The sequence below is a fragment of the Sphaerodactylus townsendi genome, linkage group LG11, assembly GCF_021028975.2.
Source record: "Sphaerodactylus townsendi isolate TG3544 linkage group LG11, MPM_Stown_v2.3, whole genome shotgun sequence".
Lineage (NCBI taxonomy): Eukaryota > Metazoa > Chordata > Lepidosauria > Squamata > Sphaerodactylidae > Sphaerodactylus > Sphaerodactylus townsendi.
In genome coordinates this window covers 61,925,867-61,942,956 of record NC_059435.1, presented here as the reverse complement: position 1 = coordinate 61,942,956, position 17,090 = coordinate 61,925,867, and the positions used below count along the sequence as shown (strand labels likewise).

At 43.7% G+C, this 17,090-nt stretch overlaps 1 protein-coding gene across 4 annotated transcripts in view; it reads left to right on the top strand.

Moving 5' to 3' along the window:
* Positions 1-17,090, top strand: part of PARD3 (par-3 family cell polarity regulator) — a 605,108-nt gene that overhangs the window by 358,983 nt on the left and 229,035 nt on the right. For all 4 annotated transcript variants that reach the window (XM_048510786.1, XM_048510784.1, XM_048510785.1 and 1 more), the window contains 2 exons: positions 5,134-5,262; positions 15,354-15,392. In XM_048510786.1, coding sequence (XP_048366743.1) covers positions 5,134-5,262; positions 15,354-15,392 — 168 coding nt within the window. The remainder of the gene's footprint in view (positions 1-5,133; positions 5,263-15,353; positions 15,393-17,090) is intronic.

Genomic DNA, 17,090 nt, shown 5'->3' with positions numbered 1-17,090 from the left:
CATCTCTTTATTGTTGCTGTTTCTTATACAAAATTTCTGCAGGAGAGAGAAGGAGATGTGCATTTCTTAGGTGGTGCATATCAGTAAAAGGGATTGTTTTCCAAATTGCATGTGAATTTAATGTGTTACAGAATACATGGGCTTGAGACAGTTACAAAATCCCTTGTAATGCTTTTTTAACTTTTCTTGTAGCGAATTGCCCTATTTTAGCTCCATCCAAGCTTTCTTTGTGGGTGTGTACGTACACGTACACACACACACACACACACACACACACACACACACACACACACACACACACACACACACACACACACACACACACACACACACACAGAGTGAAAACAAAGGAGCACAGGGGAAGTTCTATTGGAACGGTCAGACCAGAAAGTTGCAATTTAGAAATGCAAAATGGAAATGGATAGGTTGGAGAGTAAACAGTGAGGGATTAGGGTGAGAAGAGCAAGGTGGGAAAACAGATTCAATGGTAGCAGGAAATATATCTTTTCTCATTTCTCTGGAGAACCACATTTTTCGGGAAATCACAGAGTTCATCTGTAAATCGCATTCTGTCACTAAGGCGATTTAATTCAGTCTGTGACATTTTCTATTGACACGCACAGAGCTGGAACAGTTTCGTGTTATGTGCACTGTAAAAAATATATGAGAGGGGCAACTTTCACTGAGTTCCCTCAGCTTCATTGAACCAGAACATACAAACACACGTGCATGTGCGCGCACACACTAACAGAAGGCTTTTGGAGTGGTGCCCGTTAATGGTCTGCCGATCCTGTTCAAATCCAAATACTGTCACCATCCTGATGAACCAACCTTGTAAACCCCTGGAGCCCATAAAGCCAATCAATGACTCCAGAGACTTAAAAGTATAAATATGTATTTAGGGCATTTAAAAAAGAAATAGATAAAAGCAATCCGATGTCAATATTACAGTTTTCGAAGAGAAAACAAATAAAATAGAACAAGAAGACTGCCCAACAACGTTTCCAACAAACTTTACCTAACAAATAGCTTTGACTTTACCTAACAAACTTCCTTTCTTGCTATAAAAACAAGAAGGCAGAAATACAGCTTATTTTGTACCAGTAGGAGTTCCAGGGTTCTCCCTCTAGGGACGATTCAAGTTCATGACATCATGTAACAAAGTTGGAATCTTGCCTGGGAATCCAGTGGCAGTTTGCATCCTGGTTGTAAAGTCCAGACTGCAAGTGCCTGATGGCATCTCTAGACCTGCTAAAGAGTCAGGCTGAAAGAGCAAAGAGTCAGCTCAGAACTCCTGCTTTTATAGATGTTTAGGCATTAGTAATCACAATGAGGTCATCTCAAATCAATCCTTGATATGTAAATTAGGCCAAGGTCTCTGTCAGTCAAACTGCCTTTGCTGACAGCTTGTCTTATCAGAAAAGGTAGCATAGTGATCCTGTGCCTCCCATAGCTTGGGAGACTTGAATTATGTCACTTTATAAAACCAGTATAGTCCTAAGGTACTTTAGGCCAATCTCCAACTAAAAACTGAGAGGGGCGGGAACAGTGCCTCATTTGCAGGTCACGTGACTATGCAGAGAACATCTAGCAAGATCTTGGCAAGCTGGTCAGACATCCCTCCCATTAGCTTCGGAGACACTCAAGATCATATAACTTTTACAGTGAAAGAAAAGGGTGCAAAAGTTCAAGACAGACTTTCTTATACCAAAAAAAAATCTTCTTAAGCATAACTTCTTAAGCATAACTTTTTTGCAAAGTTTAAACCTTTCATTTAACTTAAACATTTACATTTAAACATTTCTACCTTTTACTTATAAAGCTATACTTATGCAAAACATAAAATACTGTATATATTTTCTTAAAATACCATTTCTGCTATATATACCCCCTCCCCCCCAAAAAAAACTGTTGTTGGTTTTGACACACCTTTTGATGCCTAAAATAAAAGAACACTGAAACTGATCTAGAATCAGTTCATCATAATTTCAACAAAGAAACATACAACTTTTTAAAAGAAGACTAAATCAGTTGTGTTAAGTGAAGGAGAATGGAAGTAATGTGTGCAGAAACTTGTGCGGGTCGAGTACACAATTGTTACCTTTTTCAATACGATGGATGCAAAGAAGGCAAGAATGCAAAAATAGGAATGGAACAAGAACCGGGTTAGCCAACCCCCAAAATACTTGCCACAACACAAGGAAGCGTAACGAATTGATATACTGTATTAACTGTTACTCATATACTAGTCAGCAATCAATGAACAGAAATCATATCAAATGTCCAAAAAATACTTCTAACAAACGCGGAGCAGCAAAGATGGTCTTTTAATTTGCACGTCACGTTAAGAGACCATCTTTGCCGCTCCGCGTCTTCAACCTGCCCAGCTGGTTTTTCCGGCTATTCACACACTTTTGGTAGCACGGTGAGTGGACTGTGGTCCCATCGCGCTTTGACTTGTTCTCTCAATGGACTATGAATGAGTAGAAACGGACTGTGTGTTAGAAGTATTTTTTGGACATTTGATATGATTTCTGTTCATTGATTGCTGACTAGTATATGAGTAACAGTTAATACAGTACATCAATTTGTTACGCTTCCTTGTGTTGTGGCAAGTATTTTGGGGGTTGGCTAACCCGGTTCTTGTTCCACACCTTTTCCAATACACCATAGGCCTGATAACTTTTAACACATTCTGCCTGTTTTCTGTTTTAGCCCCTTGCAGTAATCACGTGCAGTGCTGGATTTTGCTTTTGTCTTTACTGAAGGAAAGGTTGTTTTTGCATTGCACTTGCTCTTATTTTGTAAAGCAGTATATATTTTCACCTCAGGTTAGAAACAAACTTAGTCTGACAGGGCTTGTTTCCATAACTCCTTCTTGTCTATTTGATGGCTGTCGTAATAGTTTGCTGAGCACCAAAGTCAAGGTAATTGTTCTTATAATTCTCTGGATCTGCGTTTACACTTTTCAGCAGTAACAACAAAAATCCATGTTTGCCTTCGCCCTTCCCCTCACCCATGCCTGCCAGGGCATCACTTTGTTCTCTGAGAGTTCCCAGCAATAAATGTCAGTGGCTGTTAGGTTTCCTCAGACAATTTCTGTAGTATTTCGTGATGCATTTCATTATCTCCTGCTGACTCACATCATTGTTGTCCCTTTGTACTAACTAACTGACCTGCATTGCTAACTCTGCCCTGCGGAAGTGTATGGAAAGACACCCCCCCACCCCAAGGTTTCCTTTAACTGTGATCTATTTCAGCTTCTCGGTTCATCCGTCATTGATGCTCAGTAAATCTCCCGCAGCTGCAAATGAGACACTGGGTACACTGAATATCACAAGCAAACAAGGACAAATTCTTAGGACATCTGGCATTTTTCAGAGATTTTTTGTGGTGGGTGGGGAGGGGGGTGTATTTTGCTTTCTATTCTAAATTAAGGTGACCTCAGGTTGCAATCGTATCTAGATATGTTCTGCAACTGCATGTTTATTGATGGGTTTATGTTCAGTTTCTCGGGCTTTATATCCTCAGGCATCTGAGGTGGTAAACACATTTAAGATCTCAGAGAACAATCAAATTTCATAATATTTTAGCCGCACAAAGTAACAGAAAACTGCCCTAAATTAAAACCAGCCATTCAATAATGAAAACTGTAGGCAACAACATAAAAGCCATAAAAGAATAGCCAAAAGTAGCACAACATTTTTCAAAAAAGTAAAAAACTGAAGTAAGAAAGTTCAGGCATTTGAAAATCATTACATCCAATAATGGGCAGAGGGTTACAGAGAGAGCATTGAAGAGCTGAGGCGTCACAACAAAGAAGACCCCGTACTTGATGGCATATGGTATCTCCTCCAAATGGCATCAGCCAGGGCAGAGCTTCTAAACAGAGCTTGCCAGGCTTATTTGAGAACACGTTGGGATGTTTCTCAACATTTTGGGGCATGTTGAAGTCTGTAGTAAATGTTGGCCTTGAAACTCTTGTGTTTTATTTTCAAAGAAGGAAATGGCATCATGATTTGAGCTTCTTACTGTCCTCCTAAATTAATAGAGCCTCCTCTGAATGCAAATGAAAGTGAAACATAAATCAGTGAACCACAACGACACCCCCAGTCTTTGCAAAATGACAGAACTGGTGGGTTCAGCCAACGCCATGCACTCTGGATTCTTTCAGCAGGCAAAAGGGTGCGTGAATTGAGAAGAGAGTTGCCACTTGAAGAGGTTCCAAATATGTAACACAGTGTGAGAGCAGAAGGAAAGAATGTGCTCAGTGTGTTAGAACATTACCACTAGTTTATTCAAATATGCTTTCCCGGTAGTGCATTAAATTAAAGCTGCTCATATCAATCATGATGCATCTCTTCCATAAATATTTCTGAAGTCGGCAAGGACCAGTTCCTTGAAATACCTAATTGGGGGCAGGGAGGCAATCCTGGTGGAGAAGGAAGTCACTGTTGTCCTACCTTGCCTGCAGTGAGTACAAACTTTCCCTACCAGGCATGTAGGTAATTGCAAGCCTGCTGAAGAGAAAGAATCTCAGCTCAGCCTCTGCTGTAGCATTAGGCATGGTGTGCAGTGCTGTTATAGATGTTCTACAGAGAAATTAATAGAGACCAGAGAACAGTGTTAGCATGACATCTTGGTCAGGAATTGTCTTATCTGTGTAGTTACATGCTCTTTTCTTCTTTGCTTCCAGCAGGACTGAGAACCTGCATGGTATAATGGTCAGAGCAGTAGACTCTAATCTGGAGAATGGGGTTCTATTCCCTACTCCTCCACATGAAGCCTGCTGGATGATCTTGCGTTAATCACAGTTCTCTCAGAACACTCTCAGCCACACTCACCTCACACAGTGTTTCTTGTGCGGAGGAAAAGGGGAGGGTTTTGTAAGCTGCTTTGAGACTCCCTACGGTAGAGGCAAATGGGGTATAAAAACCAAATTTTCCACTTCAAGGTAACTCTATACAGACCTTTGCAGCTTCACACACTCCGGCCTAGCTTCTTGCTCTGTCTTAAAGCCATTGTGTGGTTCTAGCCAAATATTTCATTGCTGTGTGTGTTTGATCTGTCAGTGGCATTCTTTGCTGTAGATGGTGCAATTTAAGTTCTTTTTTTCCCAATGATCCTTTATAGGTAAACGGAGTAGATTTAACAGGAAAAACCCAAGAGGAAGTTGTCTCCCTGCTGAGAAGTACCAAGATGGGAGGAACAGTAAGCCTTCTCATTTTCCGCCAAGAAGAAGCATTCCATCCGCGGGAACTGGTGCGTATCGAAATAATCAGCTACATTTCAGAAAGATATGAGCAAATAATCTGATATGTGGCCAGAATGGGAATACAGGGAAATAAATAAGCCTCTGTGGTATTTCATGTGGATGTTGTTGTCTGGGAGGGGTTTAATCATTAATAATACTGAATTTCCACATCAATAATAATTATATTCAAGATCTATTTATTTATTTATTTATTTTTATTTTTCAACTTTTATCTCGCCATATCCCCACAGGGATAGTTCTAAAATACAGCATAGTTCTAAAATACAACCATTAAAATTCGAGCAATAAATATAATACTAATACAAAAATCTACTATGACATTAACACCGACATAAAAGCAAGTATTTAAAAGCAGATGGCAATATGAACCACTCTTTACCCAATTTAAGATAAATGAAATAAAGAAGAGAGAATTGTCTATGGTTCCCTGGCCACCTTGACCGGAAGGTGGTATTACAATGTGATCTTGCTACAATCGTCACAACAACTGAGTAGTCCTGAGTAGTCCTGGCTCCATATTGCAGATAGGATAGAGGTGTGGCCGAGAACTTACAGCCCCATCTGGGAGTGGGGGAATCCACTAGTGGAAGTGGAGTGGGGTCGTGCTGGCAGATTTGCCCTCCCTGGGGCACTTACCTTAGTGGAGGGGCAATTTTGTCAGTATGCGGCTGCCGCCCTCCTCCCCCAGCACTGGGATGTATCGTCAGCATCCCAATGCCCCTGCAACTGGTGTAGCAAGGGCAGGCCAGGGGGGTGGGTGAGGAGGAGCCAACTTTAGCTTCCTCTTGACCATTCACGAAGTTACGCCAGGGGCTGGTATTGAGACTTACACAACCCTTTTGGGCATAAGTCTATTGAGTCCCACAGAGGGTTCTTGGTGCCAGGGAGACATTTTCACTTTTCAAGCCTCCCCAAATCACCGGAAAGCCTCTTTGGGGATGGTGGCCAGGCATTGTCGTGACCAGACACCCAGCTCTTGGACAGGTGAGCCCAAAAGATATTGATAAGAGGTGCTGTTTGAACCAGATGTTCCAAGGATTGTGTATCTCACTGTTATTCTTCCTTCTGTACCAGCTCCAGATGTTAGTAGGTGATTCTGTGTGGTTACAGTGTTGAAATAACAGGTTCGAATTTTCCGCTTTGCTGTCAATCTTGCCAGGATGAAATTGGGAAGGGAGAACCATTTACACTGCCCTTAGCTTCTTCGAGGAAAAGTGGAATGAAAAGAGCATTCCACAGAGAGAGCAAATATTTTCAAGTATTGAGTTACAGACAGCAAGTACTAATTAGGGACCATAGATGGATCTGGCTAAGGCACTAAAAGTCAAATGGATTATCTCCATCTTTTACACTTGTAGGTCCCTTTTGGAGAGCTTGCTCTTTATCCCTCTGAATGAGGCATGTCTTCTGTTCATTAGCATAGTTAAAACTAATGGAGGACAGGGTGTTCAAATGCTTTGGTTTGGGTAAGACAGAATGTGTGGGACAAGAATGTTGCTGTTTTAATACAAGAGCTTTATTCCCAGGTGGGAAAGGCACCCCGCCGTTATTAATTTGCCTAGGTAATTTAAGAGACTGCTTGAGGTATAATTTAACTGGAAGAAAACAATCATTGTATATAGACTACTTGTTCCACAAAGTGGCCGCAACAGATAATTGCAAAAGGTAACATTTTCTGTTGAACATCAGGGTGAAACAGCAGCTGATGCTGAATAGGTTCAGCTGCCTTACTCTAGGTTAGAGAATTGGTTCAGATTGTCCGATGATGGTTCTCTGGCCAGAAGAACCTCCAAGGCCTCCAGTCTGTTGAAACAGAAATCTTTTAAATGAAACATTATCAGGAGTTGAATTTGGGACTACTGGCATGTGCTCTCCCAATTAACTACTAGGGGTCTGTGTGTTGTTGCAGGCTTTCATGGCCAGAATCAACTGGCTGTTATGTTTTTTCCAGGCTGTTTGGCTGTGTTCTGGTAGGTTTTGCCCTAACCTTCCGCCTGTATCTATGGCTGGCATTTTCAGAGGCATGTCATGGTCCTGTTACATGTCTTTGAGAATGCCAGCCATAGATACAGGTGAAACATTAGAAACAAAAACTATTAGACCACAGCCACACAGCCCAGAAAAACCACAACAGGCAGTATTAGGGATCTGTTTTGGCTGGAGTTCCCAGCTTTGTTGAACCTGTTGCCTACTTTGGAATTTTGTGAGTTTGCAGTGGTACCACAATAAAATGGTGGTCGGGCGCATTGAAAACAGGAGAATTCAACAAAATGTTACAGAAATTGTAGGCCACATATTCTCGTTTGATGCAAACCACAAATGGAAGAAAGGAGTTGCCTTCTGTGTTCTGCTGCATCACTTCCTACTCCTGCGAAGGACTGGTTCTTTGTTTTGCAGAAAAAAACAAGTGGGCTCCAGGAAATGTATTGGTGGACACAGCTTGTGGATCACTTTGTTATAGTCCAGGGGTAGGGAACCTTTAACACTCAAAGAGCCATTTGGACCCGTTTTCCATGGGAAAAGAAAACACTTGGAGCCGCAAATAATTTTTTACATTTAAAATAAAGGTAACACTATATATATAGGGGTTTTTTTAATCTTTTACTCCGCTCATTCTGAGAAGCGCATGGATGCGCCCGCCCTGCTGCCTGCAGGGCGGGCAAGGATGAAGCCAGCGGCTCGGCCTTGCCGGCCGCCAGGAAAGCGCCCGCCCCGTTCCAATGGGGCAGGTGAGAGGGGAAGCCCGCGGCGCGGCCCAGCCGACCGTGGGCAGTTGGTGCGCCCACCCTGCTGCCTGCAGGGCGGGCAAGGATGGGGCCGGCGGCTCGGCTCGTGGAGCCACAGTGCAAGGGCAGAAGAGCCGCATGCGGCTCTCGAGCCGCAGGTTCCCTACCCCTGTTATAGTCTGTATTCAAGCAAGGTGCTGCAGTTGGCTTCAACATAAACTCCTTAAATTATAAATGGAGCAGGAAGGCGATGCTTGTATACTGTTCCATTTGGCATGATGCATGGAACATATTGTTGTAACATTGACTGTACAACAAAGGATGTTAAAATAAAGAATTGCCCTTCCTGCAGTTCAAGAGCACCCATAATTAGCCTTCTGCTGCCTATCTTGTTGCTTGCAGACGGAGATGATGAATATCCAGTATACTCCTCTATGCATGATACTATGTATTTGCAATCAATACATGTGTTGTGGGTGGGGGAGTGGCTGCAAGAATGCTTAGCCACACCAATTTACAGCTGCTTGCTCATAAGACGTCTGTAGCAAATGTACAAGCCCAGCTGCCATCCATGTCATCAGGACCATTTGAAAAAGCAACATTGCCAGTTATAGAGAGGGCTCAGTGCTCCTGAGTGAGTAATCATGGGTTGGTAAGAATTGAGGACAAGAGCCTTGGGTCCATTTCCATTCTACATGTGTTGATTTCAGTGCATGTAGTGTTGTGTATAAAAGCCTTTGATATGGCAGACAGAGTGTGCTGTGGGAATAGTTGTTTTCTGGTGTTTGTGGGGACAACCAAATAGGATGTTATTGATGTGCAATATATATAAGAATAGTATTACTTAGGAGGGTTTTACCTCTGAAACCCACGAATGCAGCTTTGCTTATTATGTCAATTTATGAGAGCCAGCATGGTATAGTCTTTAAGAGCAGGTGAATTCTAATCTGGAGAACCTGGTTTGATTCCCTACTCCTCCACCTGAGTGGCACTCCTACATTCCTGCTGGGAAACCTTGGGCTAGTCACAGTTCTTCATAGCTCTCTCAGCTCCACCTACCTCACAAGGTGTCTGTTGTGGGGAGAGGAAGGGAAAGGAGCTTGTAGGCCACCTTGAGAAATGTGAGGTATAAATCCAAACTCCTCCTCCTCCTCCTGCCGCTGCTGCTGCCTCCTCCTCCTCCTCCTCCTCTGTTTTGTTTGTCCCAAACAACCTGGTGCGTTTAAGAATGAGGAGCTATGACTATGATACAGAAGGTTCCAGTTTTAGTCTCCAGAATTTCCAGTTGAAAAGTGGCAAACAATGTGATAGACCTCCAGCTCAGATTCTAGAGAACCAATCAGAACAGACAGCACTGATCTCAATAAACCCATCCTCTGACTCAGTGTAAGACCACTTCATGAGCTCATGGGTCCAAGCACCTTTCAATATGTCTTCTTCCTTTAGTCCTTTTGCTTACCATTCTCTGAGGTTACAGGCACCTCATGGAGTCTTCAAGGTCAACAGCAAGGGACTTTTAAAGCCCCTTGTCTTTTCCCCCACCTGCCAAACTCTGTAGGTTTTTGACAAAGCAGAATACAGAACTCAGTGCAAGGGAAACATGTATCTGGTCGAGAAGCAGAGAATATTATCAACTTCTACAACAATACCCCAAATTATGACTCTGTAATATAATCATTCTCCAGAATCAAATGCCAATGGAATTAGCTTTGGAGCAGTAGCAAGCCCTTGGAGATTGCAGAGCAAGCTGCTTAGTATTTCAAGAAACTATAGAAAAGGCTATGTAAGAAAAATAGCAAGGAAACACTGTAATATATGGCTAACCTCTTGTTTCCAGCCCACTGTGGAGAATGGTTCTGCAAAAGGTAGCAAATTTCATTCCTCCTATTCCACCTGCTCAGGAAATCCAAGAGTAATTTTCAGGGCTTTCCCAAGAAGGTCATGTCAAGCACAACATTAATCTAGATCAGGGGTAGGGAACCTGCGGCTCTCCAGATGTTCAGAAACTACAATTCCCATCAGCCTCTGTCAGCATGGCCAATTGGCCATGCTGGTAGGGGCTGATGGGAATTGTAGTTCCTGAACATCTGGAGAGCCGCAGGTTCCCTACCCCTGATCTAGATGGACCATCCAGTACGAGCATTTCCTTTCATGGCCTTTTGTATTCACATGTAGGCGGCCTCCCAAACAGCAGGGGGCTTTTCAGTCCTAGGGGAAAAGGCTACTTTGGACTCTGCTTCTTTTAAAGATATGTCTGCAACTGTGGTGGTAAAAAAAATAGAAGAACTTAATGCTGACAGTGTCTTTTCTGTATTTCAGAGAAGGTGACTGTTATGTCTTGCCCTCTCCTATGCAATGATGTAGCTTTATGTTTTTTTAAAAAAGGCATGGAAGAGAGCTCCTACATAATTTCCAAGATTCTCTGGCAGGAAAATTCTGTTTCTAAAGATTATACTTAATAAAAGTCTTTCTTAGTTGTTATAGATTCGGTGGCGAGTCCTTACACTTCCAGAGGGCCAGGACTATTGGTTCCCATCAGCCCCTGCCAGCATAGTCAGTTGGCCATGCTGGCAGGGGCTGATGGGAATTGTAGTCCATAACATCTGGAGTGCCAAAGGTTCCCCACCACTGTTACAGATGATCAGAGTCAAGCTTACATCTTTGTCCAGTCTGGTTAACTGTGAGAAGGAATTGGTTAAGAGTAGGTTCCTCAAAGGCCTAAAGCTGGGGTCTGCAACCTGCGGCTCTCCAGATGTTCATGGACTACAAATCCCATCAGGCTCTGCCAGCTCAGCCAATTGGCAGGGGCTGATGGGAATTGTAATCCATGAACATTTGGAGAGCCGCAGGTTGCAGACCTCTGGCCTAAAGGATTACAAAAAGGCCTTCTCACATGGAGTTGGCAGCATGGGAGAATTATGGCTGTTTCCTGGTCCATTCTTTATGTATTGTCGAAGGCTTTCATGGCCAGAATCAACTGGCCGTTGTGGGTTTTCCGGGCCAGCATTTTCATTTCCTGGGCAAGTACCTGTGTTGCAGTGGCTCCCGCATCATCAACACAATGTGAGAAAGAGGACCTAGGTCAGTGATGGCGAACCTATGGCACGGGTGCCAGAGGTGGCACTTGGAGCCCTCTCTGTGGGCACGCAAACACAGAGTTCATCATGTGGGAGGCGGAAAATCACCCTCCTACACACACAACTAGGCTGGCCTGGGTCACTGAGCACGACGTGCGTGCACCGCAGTGAGCAGGGAGGACTCGGCTGGCAGGCCTGTTGCCTGTGCTCTGAGTGGCTGCTGCCTGAGGGAGCGGGCACAGAGGAAGCAGAGATGCTAGAGAGGCACAGAGTGGTGCACGCGGGACTTGCTGGAGGCTAGAGCAGGCTGTCCCCTGCTCAAGCGGGTGGGGTGGAGGAAGAGGGAGCCAACCGTTTTTTTTCTAAACTAAAACCTCAGCATTCAGGTTAAATGTTTTTATATGTTTTTATATGCTGATTGTTCTCTTTTAAATGGTTTTAATTGTATCTTGTTTTAATCTGTTGTTCACCGCTCAGAGCCCTTCGGGTGTAGGGCGGTATAAAAAACTCAAAAATAAATAAAATAAATACATTGCTGGGTAGGCACTTTGTGATAAATAAGTGGGGTTTGGGTGGCCATTTTGGGCACTCGGTCTCAAAAAGGTTCGCCATCACTGTCCTAGGTATAAGTGTAATGGGTTTTTCTATACTATACATCTGATCCACGTGGCAAGTAAGACCTTAATTAGGAGGATGGAATAGGCATTGTGTGACAGTAAGTGAGAATTTTAATTTGTTGGTAACATTTAAATTTGACCTCGCTGAGATTTATGTCAATGAAATGCCTATAATTTTGATAGTATTCTACACATGTTTGAATCCTGATGAACTATTTTTTATTAAGATCTCCATTTAATTAACCTCAATGATAACCCCACACAGGCAAGGCTTAACTTTCCAGGACTATTACTAAGTTCTGTGGTCTCTTAAAAGAGAAATTTGAGCACTTAAACAAAATTAAAGTGAGCAGCTTGCTTAGTTTCATATTCACATCCACATGGTTGTATATGTTGCTCAGGATTTTTACAACCATCCTGAAGCAGGATGTATTTTTCTGTTGGGAAGGAACAGGTGATAAAATAGCAGTCCACTCCCTTATCTCATTAGTCACTTCTAGCAAAAGTTACAATAATATATCATGAAATAACGCTAACCCTAAAACCACCTATTATTTAAAAGCCATAAAAGAATTGAAGATGACGGGAACTTAGGTTGTGGCCCAGAGCAGCCATTTGTGTGCCATTAAAATGTTACCCAAAGCTTGGTGGTTTAGTTGATTCATCCCCACTCTGTTAAAAATATACATGAATGGTGGCAGTCACAAGATCCCAGGGCAGAATGGCCTGTAATCATGACATAATTGCAGCGAATGCTCGGTTCCATATTCCTGCAGATCTTTCTTTGCAGGACATGGGAACAAGACCTGTGCCTGCCTTCTGGTATTGCCTGTAAGTATGGAGGAACATATAGGTTGTATGGAATGGAACAGTGCATATTCTTTCATAATGGTTGAAAAGATTTGTACAGTGGGGTTTTTCCATAAACTTTTGACCCAGGTTTTGGATATGATGTTGGAATCATGCTAGGATGTTTTGAGGGAGACAGGTTGCTGCATCCAATACCATTTAGAAGAAGAAGAAGAGTTTGGATTTATATCCCTCCTTTCTCTCCTGTAGGAGACTCAAAGGGGCTTACAATCTCCTTGCCCTTCCCTCCTCAAAACAAACCCTGTGAGGTAGATGGGGCTGAGAGAGCTCTGAGGAACTGTGACTAGCCCAAGATCACCCAGCTGGCGTGTGTGGGAGTGTACAGGCTAATCTGAATTCCCCAGATAAGCCTCCACAACTCAAGCGGCAGAGCTGGGAATCAAACCTGGTTCCTCCAGATCAGAGTGCACCTGCTCTTAGCCACTGCTCTTAGCCACTATGCCACTGCCTCTCCCTACCATTTACCATTTCTTACCGTCTTTGGTTTGGAACCTACCATTCTGTTTAGTGAATGCTTGTATCTTCCTCCCGCCTAAGAAGTTCTTTAACTAGCAGGTGACCCTCCTCTGACATAGGAAGGCACCACCATTAACTCATTTGAGTGGTAGGATCCAACCCATTATGTCAACCTATAATTAGGTTAATTTGATTACAACTGATCAGCAAATTGGAGGAGTTTGTGTGATGGCAACAATGTTTTATTTAAAATGAGGGGACTGGGTGGGGGGGGGGGGGAATAGTCAGATAGTTTCCTTTATGTGATTTCTTTTGCCAACAAAGAGATTTTTCATTGGTTTTAGAAGATATAGAGTTGATTCCTTTTTCTTTTTTAAGGAATTCATTTCTCTACAACAAGCTTATGGGTGTCTTTGCCTACGTGTAGGTGATTAATTCAAATTACTCATAGGAGAGTTGCTGTGTTTGCCTGATGTCTCTGAAGCACATTAGCATTGTTTGATTGACAGGAACTGTAAAATGCATAGTGCTGTGTGTATGTCTCTGCAGTGTGTTTGGTATGTAAGGGATGCAATATTTAAGCAAAGGCACTCTTGATTTGCTGAAAATTCTGCTTAGTTTTCACCAGGGTATGATATGGCTGTCAATCACTCTGTTACTCTGTTCTGAGAGTCAAATGTGGTGTATTGTTTAAGAGAGCAGACTCTAATCTGAAGAACCGGTTTTGATTCCTCACTCCTTCATATAAAGCCTGGTGAGTGACCTTGGGCCGGTCACAGTCCTCTCAAAATTCTCCCAGCCCCACCATACTCACAAGATGCCTTTTGTGGGGAGGGGAAGAGAATGTGATTGTAGCTGTTTTTAAAATCCTTGAGGTAAAGAGAAGTGGGGTATAAAAACCTATTCTTCTACATTCTTAGAGGAACTGTGTGGCTCAAGACTGGCAGTATCATCTTATTCAACCCTGAGGAAACAAAAGCGGGGCCAAAGAATATGTACAGGTTCTTGGACGCATATTTGAAGTCTTAAACATGCAAGTTAAGTGGGAAGTAGGCATGGGAAACCAGCTATATCTACAGCTTGATATAAGTGAGCTGGGCCAGAATGTAACATTTTCTTTGTGGTCCAAGTGAAATCCTTCCCTTCTGTCACTTGATTGCTGAGTCAGTGGGTCACAGGATTTCCTACTTTCATTTCTGTCTCTGAATCTGCTGCTATAATGACGCCGAGAGTAAGGTCTGTCTGACAGAGTCCTTGGTTTGTGCCATGTTTCTATGTCGTCTGTTCTGTTAAGGATATTTTTCTTCAATTTAAAGTAGCCTTACACTGGGAGAATGAGGTTGTGACATAAAAAAGAAGGGCCCATGAGGAACATCTCCCTTCAAGCCCTGCTCTCTGTGCCTCAGCCTTCAGAGGTGCAGGAGTGTAGCTTTATAAATCAGCACCTGGGGCATGCCCAAGTGGCACCCCCCACAACTGCACACCCCCATGTACCAAACTTAAGGCAGGGGTGCAGTTGAGTGCCAGTGGGGCTCATCCTGCCCCCAATCTCTACATGGAAATTGGGAGCAGTGAGCTGCATTCAACTATGCCCCTGCCCCTGTCTCCATATGGAGTTTGGGATGGGGGCACAGTTGCAAGGGGTGCCCGCAGCCTTCAGTCCACCCCTAGGAAATGGTGCCTGGGGTTCCGGCCCCCCCCCCCACATCTCCTCCTAGCTACACCACTGCAGAGGTGAGTTTGGTAGGGCCTAGAGCTGTGGTGACGAACCTATGGCACTCCAGATGTTCATGAACTACAATTCCCATCAGCCCCTACCGGCATGGCCAATTGCCATTCTGGTAGGGGCTGATGGGAATTGTAGTCCATGAACATCTGGAGTGCCATTGGTTCACCACCACTGGCCTAGAGAAAGGGCATTTTCTTCAGAATACCCTCCCTCTTAAGGCTCAGCTGGCTCCTACTTTACTTTTTTCTCGGTACCAGGCTAGACCACATCCCTCCGTGCAGGCATTTAATTAGGGATTTTATCTTGTCACCTTTTCATTGGCCTGCTTCTGTTCATTGGGTAGTTGTTATGCGACTAGTGTTTTAATACTGTGGATTTTAATTGTAAGCCACCTTGAGCAGGAGTCTGCACTGAAATAATCTAAATAAATAAATAGATCTTGCCAGCAGCTCCAGGACAAGATTTCTCCCCAGGAACGTCAGCGTTGCCTGCAGCTCTCGATTTAGCGGTCCATTTGAGTACCATACTACTTGTTTCCCTCCCAACAGTTTGCAGGTGCTATTTCTAGCCTTGTTCTTATTTTCTTTTCTTTGCTTCCTCTAGAATACTGAACAAAGCCAGTCACAAATGCCCAAGGAAACGGTAAGAGTTTTGTCTTCAGCATGTCAAGAAGAGTCTGAATCTATCCTTTTTATATATATACACAAAACTGTTGGAGCGCTCCATCAAAGGGAGGATTTACAGGCATTTCCGTTCGCTGTATATGCTGTAGGTGGCTCTCTCCAGCCTTAAATTGCGTTTCATTTCATTTGTCACACTTAGTTCCTATGTAATTCACAATCTACAAGCAGCAGTAATTTGTGTCTATAACTGGGGCGCACACAAACAAACAGATTGATTTGAAGGCAGAAAAAAAATAAGGTCTTCAGTTACTAAAGCTTGAGAAAGTTTAAGTCTTGTATTTGAAACAAAAGCAGAGGTCTCCGGTGTAAATTGACATTGTGTCTCCATGTTCTTGCTGGAGCCGCTAGTTGTTGCTGTAACCTATTTTTAAAGCAACTGTAATGTAATTTAAAAATGGCATATCAGATTTGGAGTGGGATGAAGCACTTCTGCATGAAGGGACAGTGCAGAGATTTTTTGGAGCATCCTTTAAATGGTCCTGATAAAGATATCAGATATAGGCAGCTAAACACCCTCCAGAAGGGTGGTTATTTTTCCATTTGGAAGTGACTCATCACACGAATTAGTATTGAACAACACAATCCTGTTTACCTATCATACCATGCTTCATACCTCCTTCACCTCTGAAAGAATAACGGATAAAAATAGCCAGGGGAGTGTTTTAGCTGGAAACTGCAACCAGATAGCAGCTTGACCTGAGAAGTGAACTGGGCCAGAATGTAATGTTTTCTTTATAGTCCATGTAAAATCTTATTTGTCCCTCCTGCCACTTGATTGTTGAGTCAGTGGACCACAGGATCTCTGTGGCACCCCCAGAAGTCGGGGTGTCCTCCCTTGCCTGCCCAACTGCCGGGCCTCACATTGTCTTGGATCCCTTGGTGGCCTCAGAGGTGAGGGAGGAGAACTCTCCAGCCTGCCTCTCTCCACAGCCTTGCTGCCCTCCCTCCTCGTCTGAGCCCAAGGCCCCTGCCTCCTCCCCTCGCCTGGTGCGCCGATCATTGGCCACTCACTGCAGTTTGGGCAGCTGCTGGAAATAAGGTGCTCAATGCTTCCCTGGGCGGCTAAGGTAGGGTGTGTGTGTCCAGGCCAGCGACATCTTCCTGCAGCGCCTGGCAACTGCAGCCATGGTTTCCAGTGGTGCCTTTGGGGGGTGGGGACCCCCCACCAGCAGCTGTCATGCCTGAGTCCTGGGACAATCTCTTACTGTTCTTCTGAAATAATGGTGCCCAACTACATTTTTGTCTCTGAATCTGCTGGTGGAGCCCGTTCTTTGTGCCATATTTCTGTGTCATCTGCACCTTTAAGGACATTTTGCTTCAATTTAAAGTAGCCTTGAGATGGGTGAACAAGGTTACTAGGAACGTACAAAAGAAAGGCAGTGGGAATTTTCAGACTTTCTTTGCTAGATGGAATTTTTTTGGTCCAGCTCTGTTTCTTTTGTCTGTCTGGTTTTGAAGCAATTGTCCCCAATATGGTGCCCATGGATGGACACCATGGTGCCCGCTGATATGTATCTTGGGTATATCTTCTTCCTGGAAGGGAACTTGGATGTCACATGACTTCCTGTCATGTTTTTAGTTCAGTGGATCCCAGGCTGCTACCTGGGAATTTAACAGAGGCCGTTTCCGCACGAATGTGGAAGCGACCGGGTGGGCG